We start from the raw sequence: 18,375 nt of genomic DNA, 5'->3' as shown, positions 1-18,375 counted from the left end.
AACTCACTAAAATCTAAAATCAAACCAAAATGAAACAAGCTCCAGCCCGAACTCTGATTAGTGGTTATATTGGAGCTCACTTGATAGTCAATATTGACCCTAAGCTTCTTGTATGTTTTATGTAGTGTATAAGTATAATCAAATAAAAGTTATTAGTATAGAAGTTTTGATAAAATAAACTAAATAATATTATATAACATTATGTAAAAAATAAATCATATATATTTGTGTATACCAATGAAACAGATATAATAGAGTAATAGACAAAGCGAGTGAGGCGCAAGTTGAATTTGAGCTTGAAAACGCATTCATGAGGAAAGTTTGAGTTTAGATCATAGAGCTAGAAATGAGTTTAGTGTTGAACTTGTCTAGACTTGTTTATTTTGATAAGATAAATATAATAATCTGTTTATCTAAAATATATTTTACTCACAAATAGTTATATAACAACAAAAGCAGTTTACAATAACAATCTCAAGATGCAAAACACCCACTAAAAGGCACATAATAAACCTCAACTATATACATGACTTTAGCTTCAATGTTACTTAAAAACATATATAGATATAGTCATGTCTTGAAGTACATTACCCTTTTAAGTACTTCCTTTATATATGCTTCATTATAATATCAAACTTAGGTACTTCTATTCACCAAGTGATTAGGCCAACAACTTATGAAACAAAGCCTCAAATTTTTCCATTTCTTTGCTAGGCAAAGCCACCAACACATTCACTTCGTTGTCGTCACTTGCGCCAACAATATCCGGAAAGAGTAATATTATATCTTTCCTATGATAAACCACGGGGCAGCTGTACCTCGGTTTCCCCCACGGGTATGCCACGTCAGCAAACCCTAACCGCCACCACGAAGATATAAGAAATTCCCCATTTGGAAAACCTTTATTCACCTCTCCCCAATCAATCACCGATTGAGCATACTCAGCCGTCATTCTTTTGGCACCTTCAGTCACTAGTTCCACTAGTTTTACCAATGGTGCTTCTTCAATCTCTTTGCAACGAGCCGATGCATATGCACTAAGAACCGCATTGCCTGCTAAAGATGATGGTAGGTTCAATCTTGACCGGATATCCACCGCATATAGAACAGTGGACACCCTTTCAGGGTCGTACTCTGACCCTGATGACAAAGCTTTGCACCGCCACACATGGGCTGCAACCACATTGAACCCGGTTATTTTAGCATTGGGTGAGTCCGGCCCATCTTTGGCTTTCTTTTTGAGGTGGGCTATGTCATCTGAGGTCAAGTTGAAGATCTTGAAGTCAAGTTGACCTTCAGGGGAGTCAAAGACGGTGGGATTAGGGAGGTCTACTCCGGCAGGGATTTTGAGTAGCTCAGGGTGGTCGAATTGGATTTGTGGCGGTGATCTTGCCGCCAAGAGGTGGCGGTCATTGCAGGGAACGGTGGCGAGTGGTTTATCAGCCGCTAAAGAAGCAATATTTTCAAGAAATGTTTTGAAGCTTAAGCCATCAAAAGTTGCATGGTTTGTTGCCACGCCTATTGCAAATCCACCACACTTGAAGGATGTCAACTGTTGCATTTACAACACACAAATATAAATGTTAGCAATTTTATAGGGATATGTTCTAACCATAATATGTGCACTTTATGTGATCGTATCAATGATCATGAACGATAAGCGATCGTGTATCATGTTTAGACCAAACCAAACCCGAAACAAGTGAACGTGTTAGATAAATATCATAAGATATTGATTGTCATTACGTGAGTCGACCCGTCACATTCTTGTCAGCTTTTGGAATTAAAAAAATATTTATATACATGTAACGAAAGAAAAATATGTTTGTTAGTACTTACAAGATTTTCATTTATTTATATTAGGAAAATTGGTTTTTATTGGCCCAAACTATTGCATTTTGGTCACTGTCGGTCCCAACTAACGAATTGGTCATTGATGGTCCCAACTTTTAATGTATTTATTCATAACGGTCCGCGGCTAACAGAAACCTAACGCTGTTAGTTTCAGGTTGCCGGAAAAACGTTTTTGCCTGGGAAAGTCAATTTTCTTGCCGGAAAACACCACCTGGACACCGCCACCAATTGACTCACCTCCAACCAACCACCATCACTTAAGCACCATCAACTGATTCCGACGATGGTTCTAGGGTTCGGGCGACCTCAATAATTTGGGCTTTTACTTGAGAAAGGTTCCTAAAGGTACGATACAAAATTACCATGATGTTTGGGACAAAATTGTTGAGTTTCGAGAAAAAATGTGTGTTTTCCGGCCAAAAACGTTTTTACGGCGACCTGAAACTAATGACGTTAGAATTCTGTTAGTTGTGGGCCATTAGGAACATATACGTTAAAAGTTGGAGCCGTTAGCTGCCAATTCGTTAGTAACCGGCAGTGACCAAAAGACGATAGTTGGGATCAATAAAAACCAATTTTCCTTTATATTAATATAAAAGAATTCGATGGACATATTATGTATATTTAGAAACATATTAGTGGACTTAAGAGTTATCCTTTCCTAAAAAAGATATAATAAGAGTATCATATTAATAAATTATTTCACACATTTGGCTGATGCATGTGACGGCACTTAATTTGGGCAGGTAGCTATTTAATCATGTATATGCATTGCTTGTCAAGCTATATTTATGGCGGACCTAATTGTACGGTTGTATATACCTTTCTTTAAAGGCCATTGTCCATTATTAAACACTTAACTTATCTCCTAACTTTCTCAATCGTCAAGCCCATTTTTTATTTATATCTTTTCACGATCGTGGATAGTTTTTTACGAAATTATAGAAAATATAAAGTAAATTAGCAAAGCATATAAGAACTTAAAATTTAGTCAAATGTTTCATGATTAATTGTATATTTGTGTCATTTATAATCACAATAATACAACAAACATACGTAGTAAAAATCCTACCAATATCAAAGTTATTAGCAGGGTCTATGAAGGGTCAGATGTAGACAAACCGTACCTTTATTCAAAGAATAAAGAGGTTGATTTAAAAAGTCCCCTTGCTCGAAAACCAAAAATGATACATAGTTCAAATAATATGCCTAGCTCTAACCAGTAGAGAAAAAACAAATAAACACAATAAATAAATAGGTAGTAGTAAATGTAATAACAACAACAATAGTCATGATAATTAGTAGATAAATAAAGATAGTGTTATGATCATAGTACTAAAATCTACAATATATTTAATCACTTTCGCTACGAAAGAAAGCCTCTCATCAATGAACCTCTTTATTAGGTTTGGCCAAATTTGGAGACTTTGAAACGTACATAGGATTGGTTTATGTTGGCATCACCATGTTATTCTCAATCAATGATAATTATATATGCTTTGAACAATCTTTATTTCCTAATCCGGTAACATGAGTTTTTGACTACCTAGATATATTCATATTCAAAACCATATATGTAATTCTTGAATATATCAATATCACCACATCAATAAATTATAAAAAAGAATATATGTGATCACAAAGGATTGAGATCCGGTACAAATAAAATTAACCTAATAAACACACAAATAAGTAGAGTAATAATGCTATAAAAATAAAATGGTGTAATAATTATTGTAGTTCAAAAGTTACAGAATAATAATAATAATTACTCTAGTTATTTATACATTTTTCATGATAACGATTATTTGTAATTGATCTAAACCTAATTATAAAACTATTAGTTTTATAAAAAAGATAAAAGTGATATATAGGAATTAAACATGCAAAACTTGCATACCTGAAAAATGCATAAGGGTCGATCATGCATAGCCAGGTCACCATAGCTCTTTTGAACCAACTGTCTAAACCCGGGGTTCGGATACACCAAGTCACCAATCTCACCCAACTCAAACTCACTCGAACCGACCACGAACTGAACACCAGCCCCATTACAATCAAACTCAAGGCGTTGCGAGTCAGGGTTCAACCTTAACCTCCCAGCCAAGAAATCATACGGCACCAACGCCTTACTCAACGCGGATTTAAGCTTTTCTGTCACTAATTCAGGGGGGAAGTGAGGGTTTGCGACAAAGAAATGAACGGTTTCAACGTTAAAGTTGAGAACTTGGTCGATATTGGATAGAAACATAGAGCGGTTATTGGTCGGGTGAGGTGGGATGATGGTGATGGTGTCATGGATGGTTACTTTGAGGTCTTGGATGATGTTGGGAGTTTGGGTTTGGTAAAGGGTGGTTCCCATGGTGTTGGTGGTGTGTATGGTTTTAGTTTTAGTTTTAGGGGTTTGGTTGTTTTTGCTTTTTATAAGATTGGTTTTCTTTTCTACGTACGAAACAACAGTAGTAGTACTGGTAAGATTGATTTTACGTAGGTTAGTATAAAGCAAAAAAATAAAAATACTACGAGAGAAGTTATGAGGAGTTTGAAGCTGGAAAAGGTGGGACCAATAGTACTTGGTGTCAGTCTTTCTGCATGATGGAACTTGTATTGTTGGTTGCTTTAGGTACAATCGTATTTACTCACTCTTAACTCTTTACTTTAGCTTTATTGTATAATAAATATAAAAAATGTTATAAGACATGACTATGAGTGGTTAATCTTAATCTACTAATAAACAAAAACCATTTAACTTCACATGTTATTCTCTAGCTCCTTTCAATCATACGTGGCAACTTTCTAAGAGCATTCTCATCCAACCCATACAATATAGAGAATGATATAAGGTGTTGTAAGTAAAAAGTTTTTATATTTCATATATGAATTGAAAATGCTTGTAATTATTTATGATGTATTTTTTATTTATTTATTTTATTATTTTTGGTTTATTGTCGCCCGTACACGAGATCTGACCTAGTGTGATAATATTTTTTTTGGGTGTTTTTAAAATTTTCTTATTAATTATATTTTAGTGTTTTTCAAAGTGAGTTTTAATGATTTTGGGGTTAATTTTATTAAGCTGACTACTTATTGTGTGTGGTCTAATAATAATATAGATGCAAGAAAGCTGAAAAATAAACATTGAGGTGTTATTTGTTTTTTCAGATGTAAAATGTTTGTAGTTTGCGGACCACATATGCAAACATCTGTAGTAGAAGAGGTGAACCAAACCTCTACAGTCTGTAACAAGAAGACTATTTGTTTTTGAACGTCTGCACTGCTAAAATAAACTAAAATTTAAATAAACTGAAATTTAACAAAAAACTTTTACAATTAACAAAAAACTACAAACTTTTTTCAGCTACAAACTAATAACAATAATTCATCAAACCTAAACTTTCTACAAAATTAACAAAAAACTTTAACAGTTAACAAAAAACTACAAACTAATAACAATAATCTCCAATCAAACCCACCAGATCCAATCATCCACTTACCCAAATCCAAATCCACCCGAAACCTATTTCAGAAACTCGAATCCAACCCCAAATGACAATCCCAAAACACCATTACACCACCACCAGTCTCGTAATTGGGTAAGATTTACCGTGTACACCGATCATAAGAGCTTGAAATATATTTTCGACCAAAAAGAGCTTAACATGCGCCAACGGCGATGGATGGAAACGCTCAATGACTATGATTGCGAGATTGTTTACCATGAAGGCAAGGCCAACGTTGTGGCCGATGCCTTAAGTCGTAAAGAGCATGAGAAACCAAAACGAGTTCGAGCGTTACGTCTAGAGCTTCAAATTGACCTTTTCGAACAAATCAAATCTGCTCAAACTCAAGCGATAAATGAAAACCAAATCTTCGACGAAAAACGTAACGGTACCATTGACTCGTTAGTCAAAGGTGACGTTGGTATCCTTAGACTCGGTAATAGGATTTGGGTACCAATCGTTGGAGGCTTACATGAGAAAATCTTGAACGAAGCTCACAAATCGAAATATATGATGCATCCCGGAAGCGACAAAATGTACCACAATCTTAAAGCAAACTATTGGTGGAATAGGATGAAAAGGGATGTCGCTTCGCATGTTGCAAACTGTTTGACATGTTTAAAGGTCAAGGCTGAACATCAAAAGCCTTCGGGATTGCTTCAGCAACCCGAACTTCCCGTGTGGAAGTGGGAGTTGATTACTATGGATTTCATTACCAAACTCCCAAAGACGACTCGACAACACAATGCAATATGGGTAATTGTGGATCAATTGACAAAGTCCGCACACTTTATACCCATCAATGAGTCATACTCTATGGATAGATTAGCGCGTATCTATGTAAACACCATCGTTGCTTTACATGGAGTACCGTTGTCTATAATTTCTGATCAAGACAGTCGTTTTACGTCTCACTTCTGTAAAAGCTTCCAACAAGCTCTTGGTACAAAGTTGAACCTTAGCACCGCTTATCATCCACAAACCGATGGGCAAAGCGAAAGGATGATTCAAACGTTGGAAGATATGCTCCGCGCTTGTGTGATCGATTTAGGTGGAAGTTGGGACGACCACTTACCCCTAATGGAATTCTCGTACAATAATAGCTATCACGCAAGTATTCAAACCGCACCATTCGAGGCGTTGTATGGAAGAAAGTGTAGAACGCCCGTGTGTTGGTCTGAAACCGGAGACAATCAGTTATCTGGACCCGAGATAGTCCAAAAAGCTACCGACAAAGTTATTCAAATCCGAGAACGACTTAAGACGGCACGTGATCGCCAAAACAGTTACGCCGATGTTCGTCGTAAGCCATTAGAATTCAATGTCGGTGAAAAAGTACTTTTAAAAGTCTCGCCGTGGAAATGCGTTGTTTGCTTCGGTAAGAAAGGAAAATTGAGTCCTCGATTCGTTGGACCTTTTGAGGTACTCGAACGAATCGGCACTGTTGCATACCGTTTGCGACTGCCTGAGGAAATGCAATGGATACACGATGTATTCCATGTTTCGAATCTGCGTAAGTGTTTGACCGATGAATCGTTGGCTATGCCATTAAAAGACGTTGAAATAAATGAGAACTTAAAATTCGTAGAACGTCCAATTCAAATTGAAGATTCGAAAACAAAGAAACTAAAGAAAAGAACACTGAAAATAGTGAAAGTAAAATGGGACTCGCGTAGAGGGCCCGAATATACTTGGGAACTCGAATCGGAAATGAGAAAGAAATACCCCCAACTATTCTTGTAAAGCAATCTCGAGGACGAGATTTGTTTCAAGGTGGGGAGGATGTAACAACGTGAAAAATTTCGAGTTCAAAGTATCAACTTTCCAAAATCTAGGGACTAAAATTGCCAAAATTCCAAACTTGAGGGTTAGAAATCAAAAATCTGGTTTCTTGTCCTATCGCGCTATGCGATTGACAAAAGGAGAGGTCCATCGCGTACCGCGATGGAGTCTCTGACACAATGTGCCACGTGGCACACGGTGGCACCACCTTATGTCACGTGTTACCACGTGGCAGCACTACTACCACGTGTCGCCACGTGAAGCGGCGCCTGCCACGTGTCAACACGTGGCAGGTCTACGCAGTGAGTCAGCAGACCTATATCGCGATACGCGATAGGTCTGCCCAGGAACCGATCACGTATCGCGATGGGGACCAATTTCAGCTCAATAAATAGCAAGTCCGGGATTTCATATTTTCACATCCAAACTCAGCTCTCAACTCTCTCTCTAACTTCTCTCTAAATCCCGACAATCATATTAACGTTCTGTCTTGATAAGCGTGCAACGATCCCTCGTTTGTGAAGCTACGTTTCCTCGAAGTTTGTGCCACCTTCCACCCACATATCAAGAAGGTGTTTGTCGTAATGGCGATGAGTCTCGATAAGCGTGCCATCGTGTGTTGAAGATTGGCGTTTGTTGATTTGTTCGAGAAAAGAAGCGGCGTTGGAGTGCTGCTCGAGTCCCTAGGGTTTCTATACGCCACTAAGGTTAGGCGTAATAATGAATTCAATATAATTCAATATTATATTAAAGGCTTAAGCCTTAAGTCGAGTTTATACTCGATACCTCGATAAAAGAAAAGAAAGAAAACATAACAAAGAAATGAGTAAAAGAATGTATGTTGAATATGATAAATACATATGTGTGTAAGTATATATGTATATATATTCTTTGTTATGAAAATATTATTTAGTGAATAAAGAGTATTCTTAAATAATAAAGAAAATGATTACGTTTCTTGGAGAAGAAGAAACGTCCGGTTTTGAATATAAACTAAATGTTTATAATTTACTTTTAATCTAAAGGTTTTCAAGTAAATAAGAATTGAACTAAAGGTTCAATCAAGGATTGAGATATAAGACTAAAGGTCTTAAGCTGGATCCGTGTATCCGACTAACAAATATTTATACTCATACTATAGGTGCGAGATAAAGAAATGGAAAGACCCTTGGACGGTGAGTGAAGCCGATCCTAAAGAGATAAGGTGAATACGCCCCCATCTTTTATAAACTTGTTTTCAAATGAGTCAACTTGTTATTGTTTACAAGGAACTATGTGTTCCTAAAACCATTATAATTATGGGTATAAACCTAGCCCTCAGGCTGTGGTATACATATGTCTGGATCATTACATAGGTGGTACTATGCGATGTATGGGCATGATCGCACCACCCTTGGTCGTAGGATGCTCTCCTGCAGGGAGTACGACCGTTGTGTATATTTACGGGTACTTAACTAAGTCGAACGCTGCGGTGTTTGCTGAGGTGACCTAGCGTAGAGGCTCTAGTTTATATTGTGTTATTTGACTTTGTTATTCCTAAGCCACGTTGGGCCGAGACAGGCGTAGTCTAGAGGGGTAATAAAGTAAAAGAAAGTATTTTTGCGTCAGCGTGTTCACCAGCATTCGTTGCTGACGTATTTTCTTACATTTTGCAGGTGAACAATGATAGCGCTTGGATGAGTCGAAGTGCTACTAATATCCGATGGCTCGGATTGTTTTGTAATAACTTAATATGGTGGTTTGTAATTATAAACACATAAATATTTTGTAACAACTTAAACGGGTGCTTTATAATCCCGTCTTTTGAATATATATATATAAATTACACTTTCGATCCTTAAAGTTTTATAAGTCTTCCGCAAATTAACGTAACTCTGATTTATTTACAACTACGATACCAACTATTGGGTCGCACTCCTAGGCCTTAGATGGGGGTGTGACACAGTACTTAACATCCGCTTTAGGTGAGGTGACGGCGGCGGCCAGGAGAGGTGGCGGATGCGGCGGTCAGGGGAGATGGAGGAGGCGGCGACAGGTAGGTGAAGGAGGTGGTCGACTGGGGTAGGTGGAGGAGGCGGCCACGACAGGTAGGGGAGGTGGCGGAGGCGGCCGGTAGGTGGAGGGGGCTGGGTTTGATTGAGGAAAGGAGAGGAGATGATATTAGGTTTGAGGAGTAGAGAAGTCTGATGAATAATATGTGTGAGAAGAGGCAAGAAGTGGTTGGACCATGTCTGCACCAAGAAGTGGGCGCGCAGACGTTTTTTAATTAAACGTCTTTGGAAAAACAAACAATTTGTAGAGGGCAATATCTGAACATGGTTTGCGCGACGCAGACAAAAGAGGTCAGGAATAACTTTTCAGAAAAAACAAACACATAAATGTAGTATTACAAATTTGAAAAAGGAACGAGCAATGAGTTATGAGTCTGTTTTTTTCTGAGTAGCTAAGGTACTAATATTTTTATTTATTTATTTATTTTTGTATTGAATCGGATTGCTAAAATAATTTGGTTTTAAAGATGAGTCCTAACTTAAATCTTTATCATACATACAAGTTTATGTCAAATCAAACTAAATCAAATCAAATAATAATCTTAACATTCAAATCAAATCAACTAACAATCAAAACATTCAAATCAAGTGTTCAAGATTCAACATTTAAGGATCATACTTCTAATTTCAAGTTTTAAGTGCCCGATAAATAAAGTAGCATGGTACTAGTTGTTGCACTTACACAAAAACAATACCAAAAAAAAGCTAGTAGTTTATTTTTTCTTATTTAATTTTTAGAACGGTTAGTACACAGTTTGTAATTCTACACCTTTATCAATCATGAGATTTCTACCATCAATTTCATTGACAAAGACTCATTTCCTTAAACTTGGTACTAGTAGGCCGGCCACATGCTCTTTAATAAACAAAGATACGATGAGTAGGATATGAACCCTTGGATTTTGATCATCCAATCCTTACCAAGCTTGATGAACATCAACAATTTCACTTAATGATTATCTCATCATGAAATCAAAGATTCACTTCGCTTTGATGCTTGATCCTGAAATTTATGTCGACAATGTTCTAAAAGAAACTAAGTACTTAAGAATAAAGGGAACTTCGCAAATTATATATATATATATATATATAATTAAAACAAAATCGATGTCATGGCAATTACTATTTTAATGTATTGATTGAATAAGAAAAATGATGAATATCAAAAACTAAGTTCCGCTAATAAATGAAATATGAAATAATTGACCAAAATGCGACTGTGTGAAAGAGGTAGAACTGAATTCTCTTATGAATCTAGAAGTGTTTGAAAAAGTAGTCCATACAACTGAAAAATGTAAAATTCATCGGATATAAAGAGTCTTTGTCCGTGTGAAAAACATATAAGAAAACATGAAATTATGCAATAAAGGTACAATTAGTAGCACCATGAATTTTGTAAGGACCTCGTAATTGATTATATAATACATTATTCAGTGGTGGATGCAACAATAAACTAGTCTGATAATATGAGAGAGCTTTATTCGTCCAAAGGATATTATCATATCCAAAATATATTATAATAAAAAGTACACAAAATTCCAAAGGACTTATGTATTTAAAAAATCATGTAAAGTAAGTTCTTGAGAATGATATAGCTGTTGTAGACATGTTCAGATAAGAATATGTTTTTTTTTTGCCGTATACATTAGTGATTTAGAATAAAATTGAACAATTTAATAAGTTTCCTAAGGTATCTAAGTGCTTTAAAAACTGAAATAACTTAATTGAGGATGTAATTTTTTTTTCATCAATAAGCACATAATGATTATATAACCAATCAACTATGTGTAAAAAATGAAAAAAATTGTTAGCAAAATCTATGAATGTGAATAGAAAAATGATGTGCTAAATAACAAAGTTTGTGTTTGAAAACTCCTTAATTGTGAAGCCATAAGGATTTACATGCACGAGGTATTAAAATTAAACCTTAAAAACATATTATATGAAGCAAACGCTTTATATATTTGAACTAAAATAGTCATGTCGAGTGTGTATAATCGACTTAGTTATTATCTTGAAAAAGATATAAGTAGATACAACGTTGTTGGTCTATGTGTTTTTATTAAAAGAACGACAGAAGGTGTACAAACATTATAATACAAGTTAATATTATTGTACCTTGCGTAGAGATCAGATGAAGTTCTTAAAAAGAACTTAAAATGATAGATGGTATATAAAAATGATGACACGTTGTCTGGATCGAGCATTTTTATCCATCAATCAAACTGTATTTAGAAGATGCTATAACATTTTAATATGAATAAATTTCATCTTTAAATTACGCTATTATATGTTCAAACACTTAGATATAGAATAAATTAGCCTTATCGTCTCCACCACTTAATGAAGTAAATACATAGTTATCACTTGTCAAATGCATTGATGTTTCTTGCTAGATGCAAACAACTAAATTCATTGACAAGGTATAGTTTGTGTACAACAAGAAGATTGGAATGACGTCAAAATTGTTCCAATACCTTTAACAAGTAATAACTATGAGTTTGTCTTTTACTAACTTATCAAACTTATGAAAACAAGTTTATTTTATCATAATGTTTGTATTAACATTGACCTATTTATATTTTATAGTGTCATCTTAGTCACAGTAAGTACTGAAAGTCAAAGGGTCATATAATAATAATAATAATAATAATAATAATAATAATAATAATAATTGGGCAGTTGGCTTCTTAATGGCAACCTAATATCACGGCTGCTTGGCTTTCCAATCAACAAAGAAATTAAAAGTCATCAACACGTATGTGACAACCCTAATGGACCCTAACTTTCAGAGGAAATAAATAAAGATAATATCTATATATCAAGCAAGATTTTCACATACGTGCTGTATAAAGTTTGTACCCATTTTATTTACGCATATTAGAAAAAAAAGTTACAAATATTAATCTGCCCCTCAACAAAAAAAAATCATGTATGGTAAAAAGCATTAAATGTATCATTTGTGTACATTAAAAGAAAAAATTTTCAATAATGCACAAAAATAAGATAAATACGTGCATATATTATAATGATAGACTCAAGGGAGTACCTACCCTAGTATTATCGGGTTAAACGAACCGACCCATGTGAGTATATAGTGATACTATGATAGTAAACAGAAAAAAATATCTAACCCTTGTGAAAAATTTATTGGTCCACAATTGGATAAACTCGAATAAAGTTACAATGGGCATACTTATATAATGTTTTTTTCCTTAATTTGATGTTAACTTAATTTGAGTCAAATATGTTTTTCAATCAATCATACACAGTGAAGTCCCATCAACAGCAAAGCTATAAGTAGGGTATAGGGAGGGTGGAATGTAGGCGCACCGTACCTCTATCCAAGAGATAGAGAGGTGGCTTACAGAGAGACCCTCAGTTCTAAAGTGCATATGTATGAAACAATATAAATGAAATCAAAGTGCAACAGTAATATAAAAATATTAATAATACTAATAGTACCCTTAGCAATAATAATTCTAATACTATATATGTAAAGAAAATACTATTATGGTGTGTGTGACCAAAAAAAGGAAATAGAAGCCCTAAAGTATTCTTTTGTTACTAAAAATCCTTAACTTTAATTTTACTTCTTTAAGAATTCCTATCCTCCACCATGTCCTCGGAAAGGTTTAAGTCTATCAAATCATGTCTAATTCTCTCGTCCCAAGTCAATTTAGGTCGTCCTCTACCCCTCCTACCCTCTATAGTAATGTTTTCTACGGATCTAACATGATTCGTTGTGACATCTGCCCTGATCCGACCCGACCCAGGTACCCGTTTCTCTGACCCGATCTCCTTTTATGATTTAATATTTATACTTATATTTTACTTTTAATAATAATGTATTTTCCTTCCCGCCTCTTTCTCTCTCTTTCTTTCCGCCGTCCCGTCCCTCTTCCTTCTCTCTTTCCGCCTTCTTTTCCCTCTTGTCGCCGTCCCGCCCTTACGCCTTGTTTCCCTCTTTTTCTTCTAACTCTTTGCTTGTCCTTTGTTCCTTCCCGCCTAAGGTTGTCTGCGCAGCTCCACGCGCCAGACCCCTTACAAGGAATCCTGCGTGAAGACCACCTGTTTCAGCGATACGCGAGACGAACTCTTCTCGCAGCGCGCTAAGAATCGTAGTTCATCCCTCGACGCGCGAAGAATTATAGTTCTTCCCGCGGCGCGCTAGGAATTTTAGTTCCTCCCGCGGCGCGCTAAGAAATGTGATTCTTCCCGCGGCACGCTTAGAAATGTAGTTCTTCCCGCGACGCGTTAAGGTTGGTTCTGTCTGCCTTCGCGCTCGCGCACTTTTGCCTTCGCGCTCCAGCCTTCTCGCGCTATGTCTTGAGTCTTTCCTTCTGTTTAATCTAGCCGTTGCTTTTGTGTTGTCTTATCTTTTGTGCTGATTGACCTAATCTGCTTTATGTCTGAAAAGCCACTTTTGGCGCAGCATGCGCACCAACCCCATTGGTTGGCAGATAAAGTGACTGACATAATCTTTTGAGATCTGCTTTTGCCATGCTTGACCAGTACCTTTATCTGAACCGCCCATGCCTTTTTTTTACTGTTCCCTGTCAGCTTTATCTTGCCCCCTGCAGCTGCCATATCTCTTGATATCTTTTACTTGCTTTTGATATCTTTTGTTATCTTTTGTTTTGTCTAGTTCTGTTTGTCTTGGAATCTTTTCCCCTTTTTCTAGGGATTGTGTTCCCTAGGGTTTCTCTATAAATAATAATCTTATTTTTCTTAACACTACACACACAAAACACTTAATCTCTCTTATTCTCTCTTGCTCCTTGCTCTCTCTGCCGTCCTCCTCTCTGCCTCCGTCTTCCTCTCCGTTCTGCCCTGCTTTTTCGGTAATATATATATATAATAATTTACTTATTAATTATGCTAACTTATAATCAAGACTTAAAACAAATCATTAAAACAATAATCTTTAATTATAGGTTAACTTGTGCTTGTTTAAAGTTGGTTCTTGCTTTATCTTACACCGCATCGTTTATCAAGTGAGTAATCTCGTACCTAATCCCTTTTTATTTTTAATGTTTTGGGATGTTCATGTGTTCATACAAACTTAGAGTCTTAAACTTGTTTATGAACTTTAGTCGCGCAGTATCCCATGTGTTGAGGACGTTTACTTGGCTGTTTATTTGTATGTGTGTATCATTAACCGCTTTGTTCGGCCTATTCCGAAGTTTTCATGGATCCATTAAATGAACACGGGAGACCTATCGTTTACGGTTTTCTTTGTTTACACTTGCACAGATGTTTTCTCGTTTTTGTGCTCAATTGGGAGCACGGATTGAACTATGAACTATGAGCTATGATCTATCTAGGCTTGATCACAATCTGATTGCACCCTTGTTAAACACCAGACATACACGTGTTGCGCGCAGATTTATTGTTATCTATGTATTGTATTAAACTTGATTTCTCACCAACACGCAAGTGTTTGACGTTTATTTTAACACATGTTCAGGTTTGCAGTAGCTGTTTTGGAGCTTGTGGACACATAGGACGTTTTTACTTTTGGACCTAGATTAAAATGTATCAAGACAAGTTATTGCTGTTCGAATATTTTGATTTATAATATATTGATTTATGTTGGTTTATTTATATCTTATGTATACGTTGCGCATGCGTGGATGAATATATTTATTAAATATTGACACCCAATAGTGTCACGAGTAATGAAACAATATGTGGCGCCCCGATGTATAATCCGCCTTTGGTCGGGGTGTTACAGATTGGTATCAGAGCTTGTTGACTTTAGGATAGGTGGTTAGACGTAACGGCCTAGAATACCTAAGAGTCCCTTCTCGCGCATGAGAGAATTCTCATGTTTGCGCGCTTATTGTTAATTACTCGTTGTTTATGAATATGCTCGCGCTTGCGCAGTATATGATTTTATGCTTTATTCCGCGATATTTCGATTTTTGTTGAATTTCGATTTTTATTGATTTTACTTACATATTCGTTTTTTGGATTTGAAAATCCGAAAAGTCATGGTGATACATGAATAGTTGATTTTCAATTTCCATTTACGATTATGTTCTGAGGTTGGAGACTTGAAAAGTCATGGTGATACATGAATTGTCGACCTCCAATACTCATTTTCTTGTATATTTTGTATTGAAGATTGAAAAGTCATGGTGATACATGAATCGTCAATCCCCAATACTCGTTTGCTCGTATATTTTAAAATTGGGAATTCGGAAAGTCATGGTGATACATGAATTGTCGATTCTTGATTCGAGTTTGTTACCTTTATTAAGTCTGCATTTAGGGTCATTTATTTTACTTTAACTTTTAACAGTAACTGACTCCGCGAAACCAAGCTTTATAAGATTAAACTTTGTGCTAAAACCAAGATATTAACTAAAATTAAAACTTTTATAAAATGCCTCCGCTATCTCGCCGATTTCAGAGAAGAGAAGCCTCGCGTATGCGTAGACAGCAACGTTCCCAGGAAATGGCCGCCGCAATAGCCCAAGCTTTGAGCCAAAACAATACCAACACCTCTGGTTACAACATTAAATCCTTCAACGCGGGTAACCCTCCGAATTTCACAGGTCTTGAAGGAGCCACCGTGATGCTCCAATGGCTCGAGAAGATTGAAAACACTTTCCTCCACACCCAATGCCCCTCAGACAGACGAACCCTGTATGCTTCCAGTGTCCTGGAATCTAGAGCGCTTACATGGTGGAACGGAGTAGCTCATGCGCGTGGCGCAGAGGCTGCTTCTAGCATGACATGGGAGGAATTCAAGGAAATTCTGACGCGAGAATTCTGCCCTCCCAACGAAATTAAGCGCCTAGAGGAGGAATTCTGGAACTTGAAGCAATACAGCGGTGAAGCGCGCGAGTACGCGACGCGCTTCCACGAGCTAAGCTTACTGGTCCCTCACCTTGTTACCCCTTCCCGCCGAGCCATAGAGAAATTCCTTGGGGGTCTCCCCATGGAAATTCAAGATTCTGTATGGGCTAGAAACCCAGTTACCCTCTCTGACGCCATCGAGTTGGCCGCTGTGCTCAGCGACAACCATGTCAGAGCAGGAACCCTGTTCCTGCGGGGAGCTGAGAAGACCAAACCCACCAAAACTGTCTCTGAACCCGCAGAAACCAAACCAGAACCCTCAAACCATAACCAGAAACGTAGGCGCAGACAAGCCTATGCGCTTACCAACTCGCCCATTGTCCAGCAACCCATCTACCAACCTCCAGTTTACGCGCCTAACCCTCTGTCAGCCTACCCAACACCTCCTATAGTCCACAACTATGCCTTAACCAATCCCGCACTCCCTGCCCCGCCACCTAAGAAACCTTACACAGGAAATCAACCCTTTTGCCCAACCTGTAGACTTCACCACCCAACCCAAACCCCGTGTCGACAATGTAACTGATGTGGCCGCGTTGGTCACTCTGCCGAATACTGTAGAGTCCCTCCCGCCAACCCAATTGCGCCAACACCACCAGTCTACCCGCAGAACCCACAACCAACCTACCAAAACCCACGACCCAGGTCGTGCTATAACTGCGGTGATCCCAGTCATTTCCGGAACGCGTGCCCGAGACTACAAGTGCAAATCACACAAGCGAATCCGGTGAACCAGATTTCGAACCAAGTGACACGCGGACGAGCTTTTAACATAACCGCGCACCAAGCGCAAGCGAATAATGACGTAGTTAATGGTACATTTTTGCTTAACGGATTTTATGCTTCTGTACTTTTTGATACTGGCGCCGATCGAAGTTTTATCTCTCGCGCCTTCGAGCAGAAGCTTGCGCGACCGCGCAGCGATTTAAAAGAAGATTTTTCAGTTGAATTGGCTAACGGTGAAACTGTTTTAATTAACTCGGTGATTAAAGATTGCACGCTTAACCTTAACGAAAACGATTTCCTGATCGACCTCATCCCCATGCCTCTTGGAAGCTTTGATGTTATTATTGGTATGGACTGGCTCTCGAATAATCGCGCCGAAGTTATTTGCGCCAAGAAGTTGATTCGCATTCCTCGAGAAAATGGTGATCTTCACATCTACGGCGAAAAACCCTCCAGTGGTCTTAAGCTTATGTCTTGCGCCGAAGCCCAAAGACTCATGCGGAAGAAGTGTGTTGCATTTCTAGCCCATGTGGTCAACCCTGCTGATGAAAAGAAGAAGCTTCGCGATATCCCTGTCGTGCGTGATTTCCCTGAAGTTTTTCCTGATGATCTTCCTGGTATCCCTCCCGCTCGTGAAGTCGAGTTCCGTATTGATCTTGTCCCTGGTGCTTCCCCCGTAGCTAAATCTCCTTACCGTCTTGCGCCCGCTGAGATGCAAGAATTGGCAAGTCAACTTCAAGAGTTGACCGCTAAAGGATTCATTCGCCCTAGCTCTTCGCCCTGGGGTGCTCCGGTGTTGTTCGTTAAAAAGAAAGATGGATCGTTTCGCATGTGTATTGATTACCGCGAGTTGAACAAACTCACCATTAAAAACCGGTATCCCTTACCGCGTATTGACGACCTCTTTGATCAACTCCAAGGTGCCTCTTGTTTTTCCAAGATTGATCTCCGCTCTGGCTATCACCAGTTGCGCATCCGCGATGAAGATGTTCCGAAGACTGCTTTTCGAACTCGTTATGGCCATTTTGAATTCTTGGTCATGTCCTTCGGTTTAACCAACGCACCCGCCGTTTTCATGGATCTAATGAATCGGGTGTGTAGGCCTTTCTTGGATAAATTCGTGATTGTGTTTATCGATGATGTTCTGGTGTATTCTAAGACCAAGGCCGAGCACGAGCAACATGTCACACCCCGACCAAAGGCGGATTATACATCGGGGCGCCACATTTTGTTTCATTACCCGTGACACTATTGGGTGTCAATATTTATTAATACACATTTATCGCGCGCGCGCGCAGCGCAACACAAGATAACATAAATCAACAAAAATCATTATATAATAAAGCAAAGTATTCGATCAACATAAACTTGTCTTGATACATTTTAATCTAGGTCCAAAATAAAAGAAAACTTCCTACGTGTCCACAAGCTCCAAAACAGCTACTGCAAACCTGAACATGTGTTAAAATAAACGTCAAACACTTGCGTGTTGGTGAGAAATCAAGTTTAATGCAATACAGTAAAACTGCGCGCAACACGTGTATGTCTAGAGTTTAGCAAGGGTGTAATCAGATTGTGATCAAGCCTAAGATAGA

General features: G+C 37.8%; 1 protein-coding gene across 1 annotated transcript; it reads right to left on the bottom strand.

The window, feature by feature from the left end:
• Positions 1 to 432: 432 nt before the first annotated feature.
• Positions 433 to 4,220, bottom strand: LOC143553168 (acyltransferase GLAUCE-like). Its single transcript, XM_077043207.1, has 2 exons — positions 3,755 to 4,220; positions 433 to 1,552 (listed from the first exon to the last, which is right to left on the bottom strand). Exons 1-2 carry the CDS (start codon positions 4,214 to 4,216, stop codon positions 662 to 664), a joined length of 1,353 nt encoding a protein of 450 aa, XP_076899322.1. The 5' UTR covers positions 4,217 to 4,220; the 3' UTR covers positions 433 to 661.
• Between the last annotated feature and the right edge of the window lie 14,155 nt (positions 4,221 to 18,375).

This window comes from Bidens hawaiensis, unplaced genomic scaffold (assembly GCF_021521415.1).
Source record: "Bidens hawaiensis isolate Kalapana, Puna unplaced genomic scaffold, B.hawaiensis_p1.1 tig00017157_1, whole genome shotgun sequence".
Classification (NCBI taxonomy): domain Eukaryota; kingdom Viridiplantae; phylum Streptophyta; class Magnoliopsida; order Asterales; family Asteraceae; genus Bidens; species Bidens hawaiensis.
The sequence above is the reverse complement of the archived record's forward strand: the minus strand, read 5'-3'. Positions and strand labels throughout refer to the sequence as shown.

Bases quoted from the DNA above. Each gene is read 5' to 3' on its own strand.
- LOC143553168 (XM_077043207.1), bottom strand. From the start codon at position 4,216: ATGGGAACCACCCTTTACCAAACCCAAACTCCCAACATCATCCAAGAC. The intron at 1,553-3,754 runs GTATGCAAGTTT...TAAATGCAACAG, and splicing joins GACCCTTATGCATTTTTCAG to TTGACATCCTTCAAGTGTGG.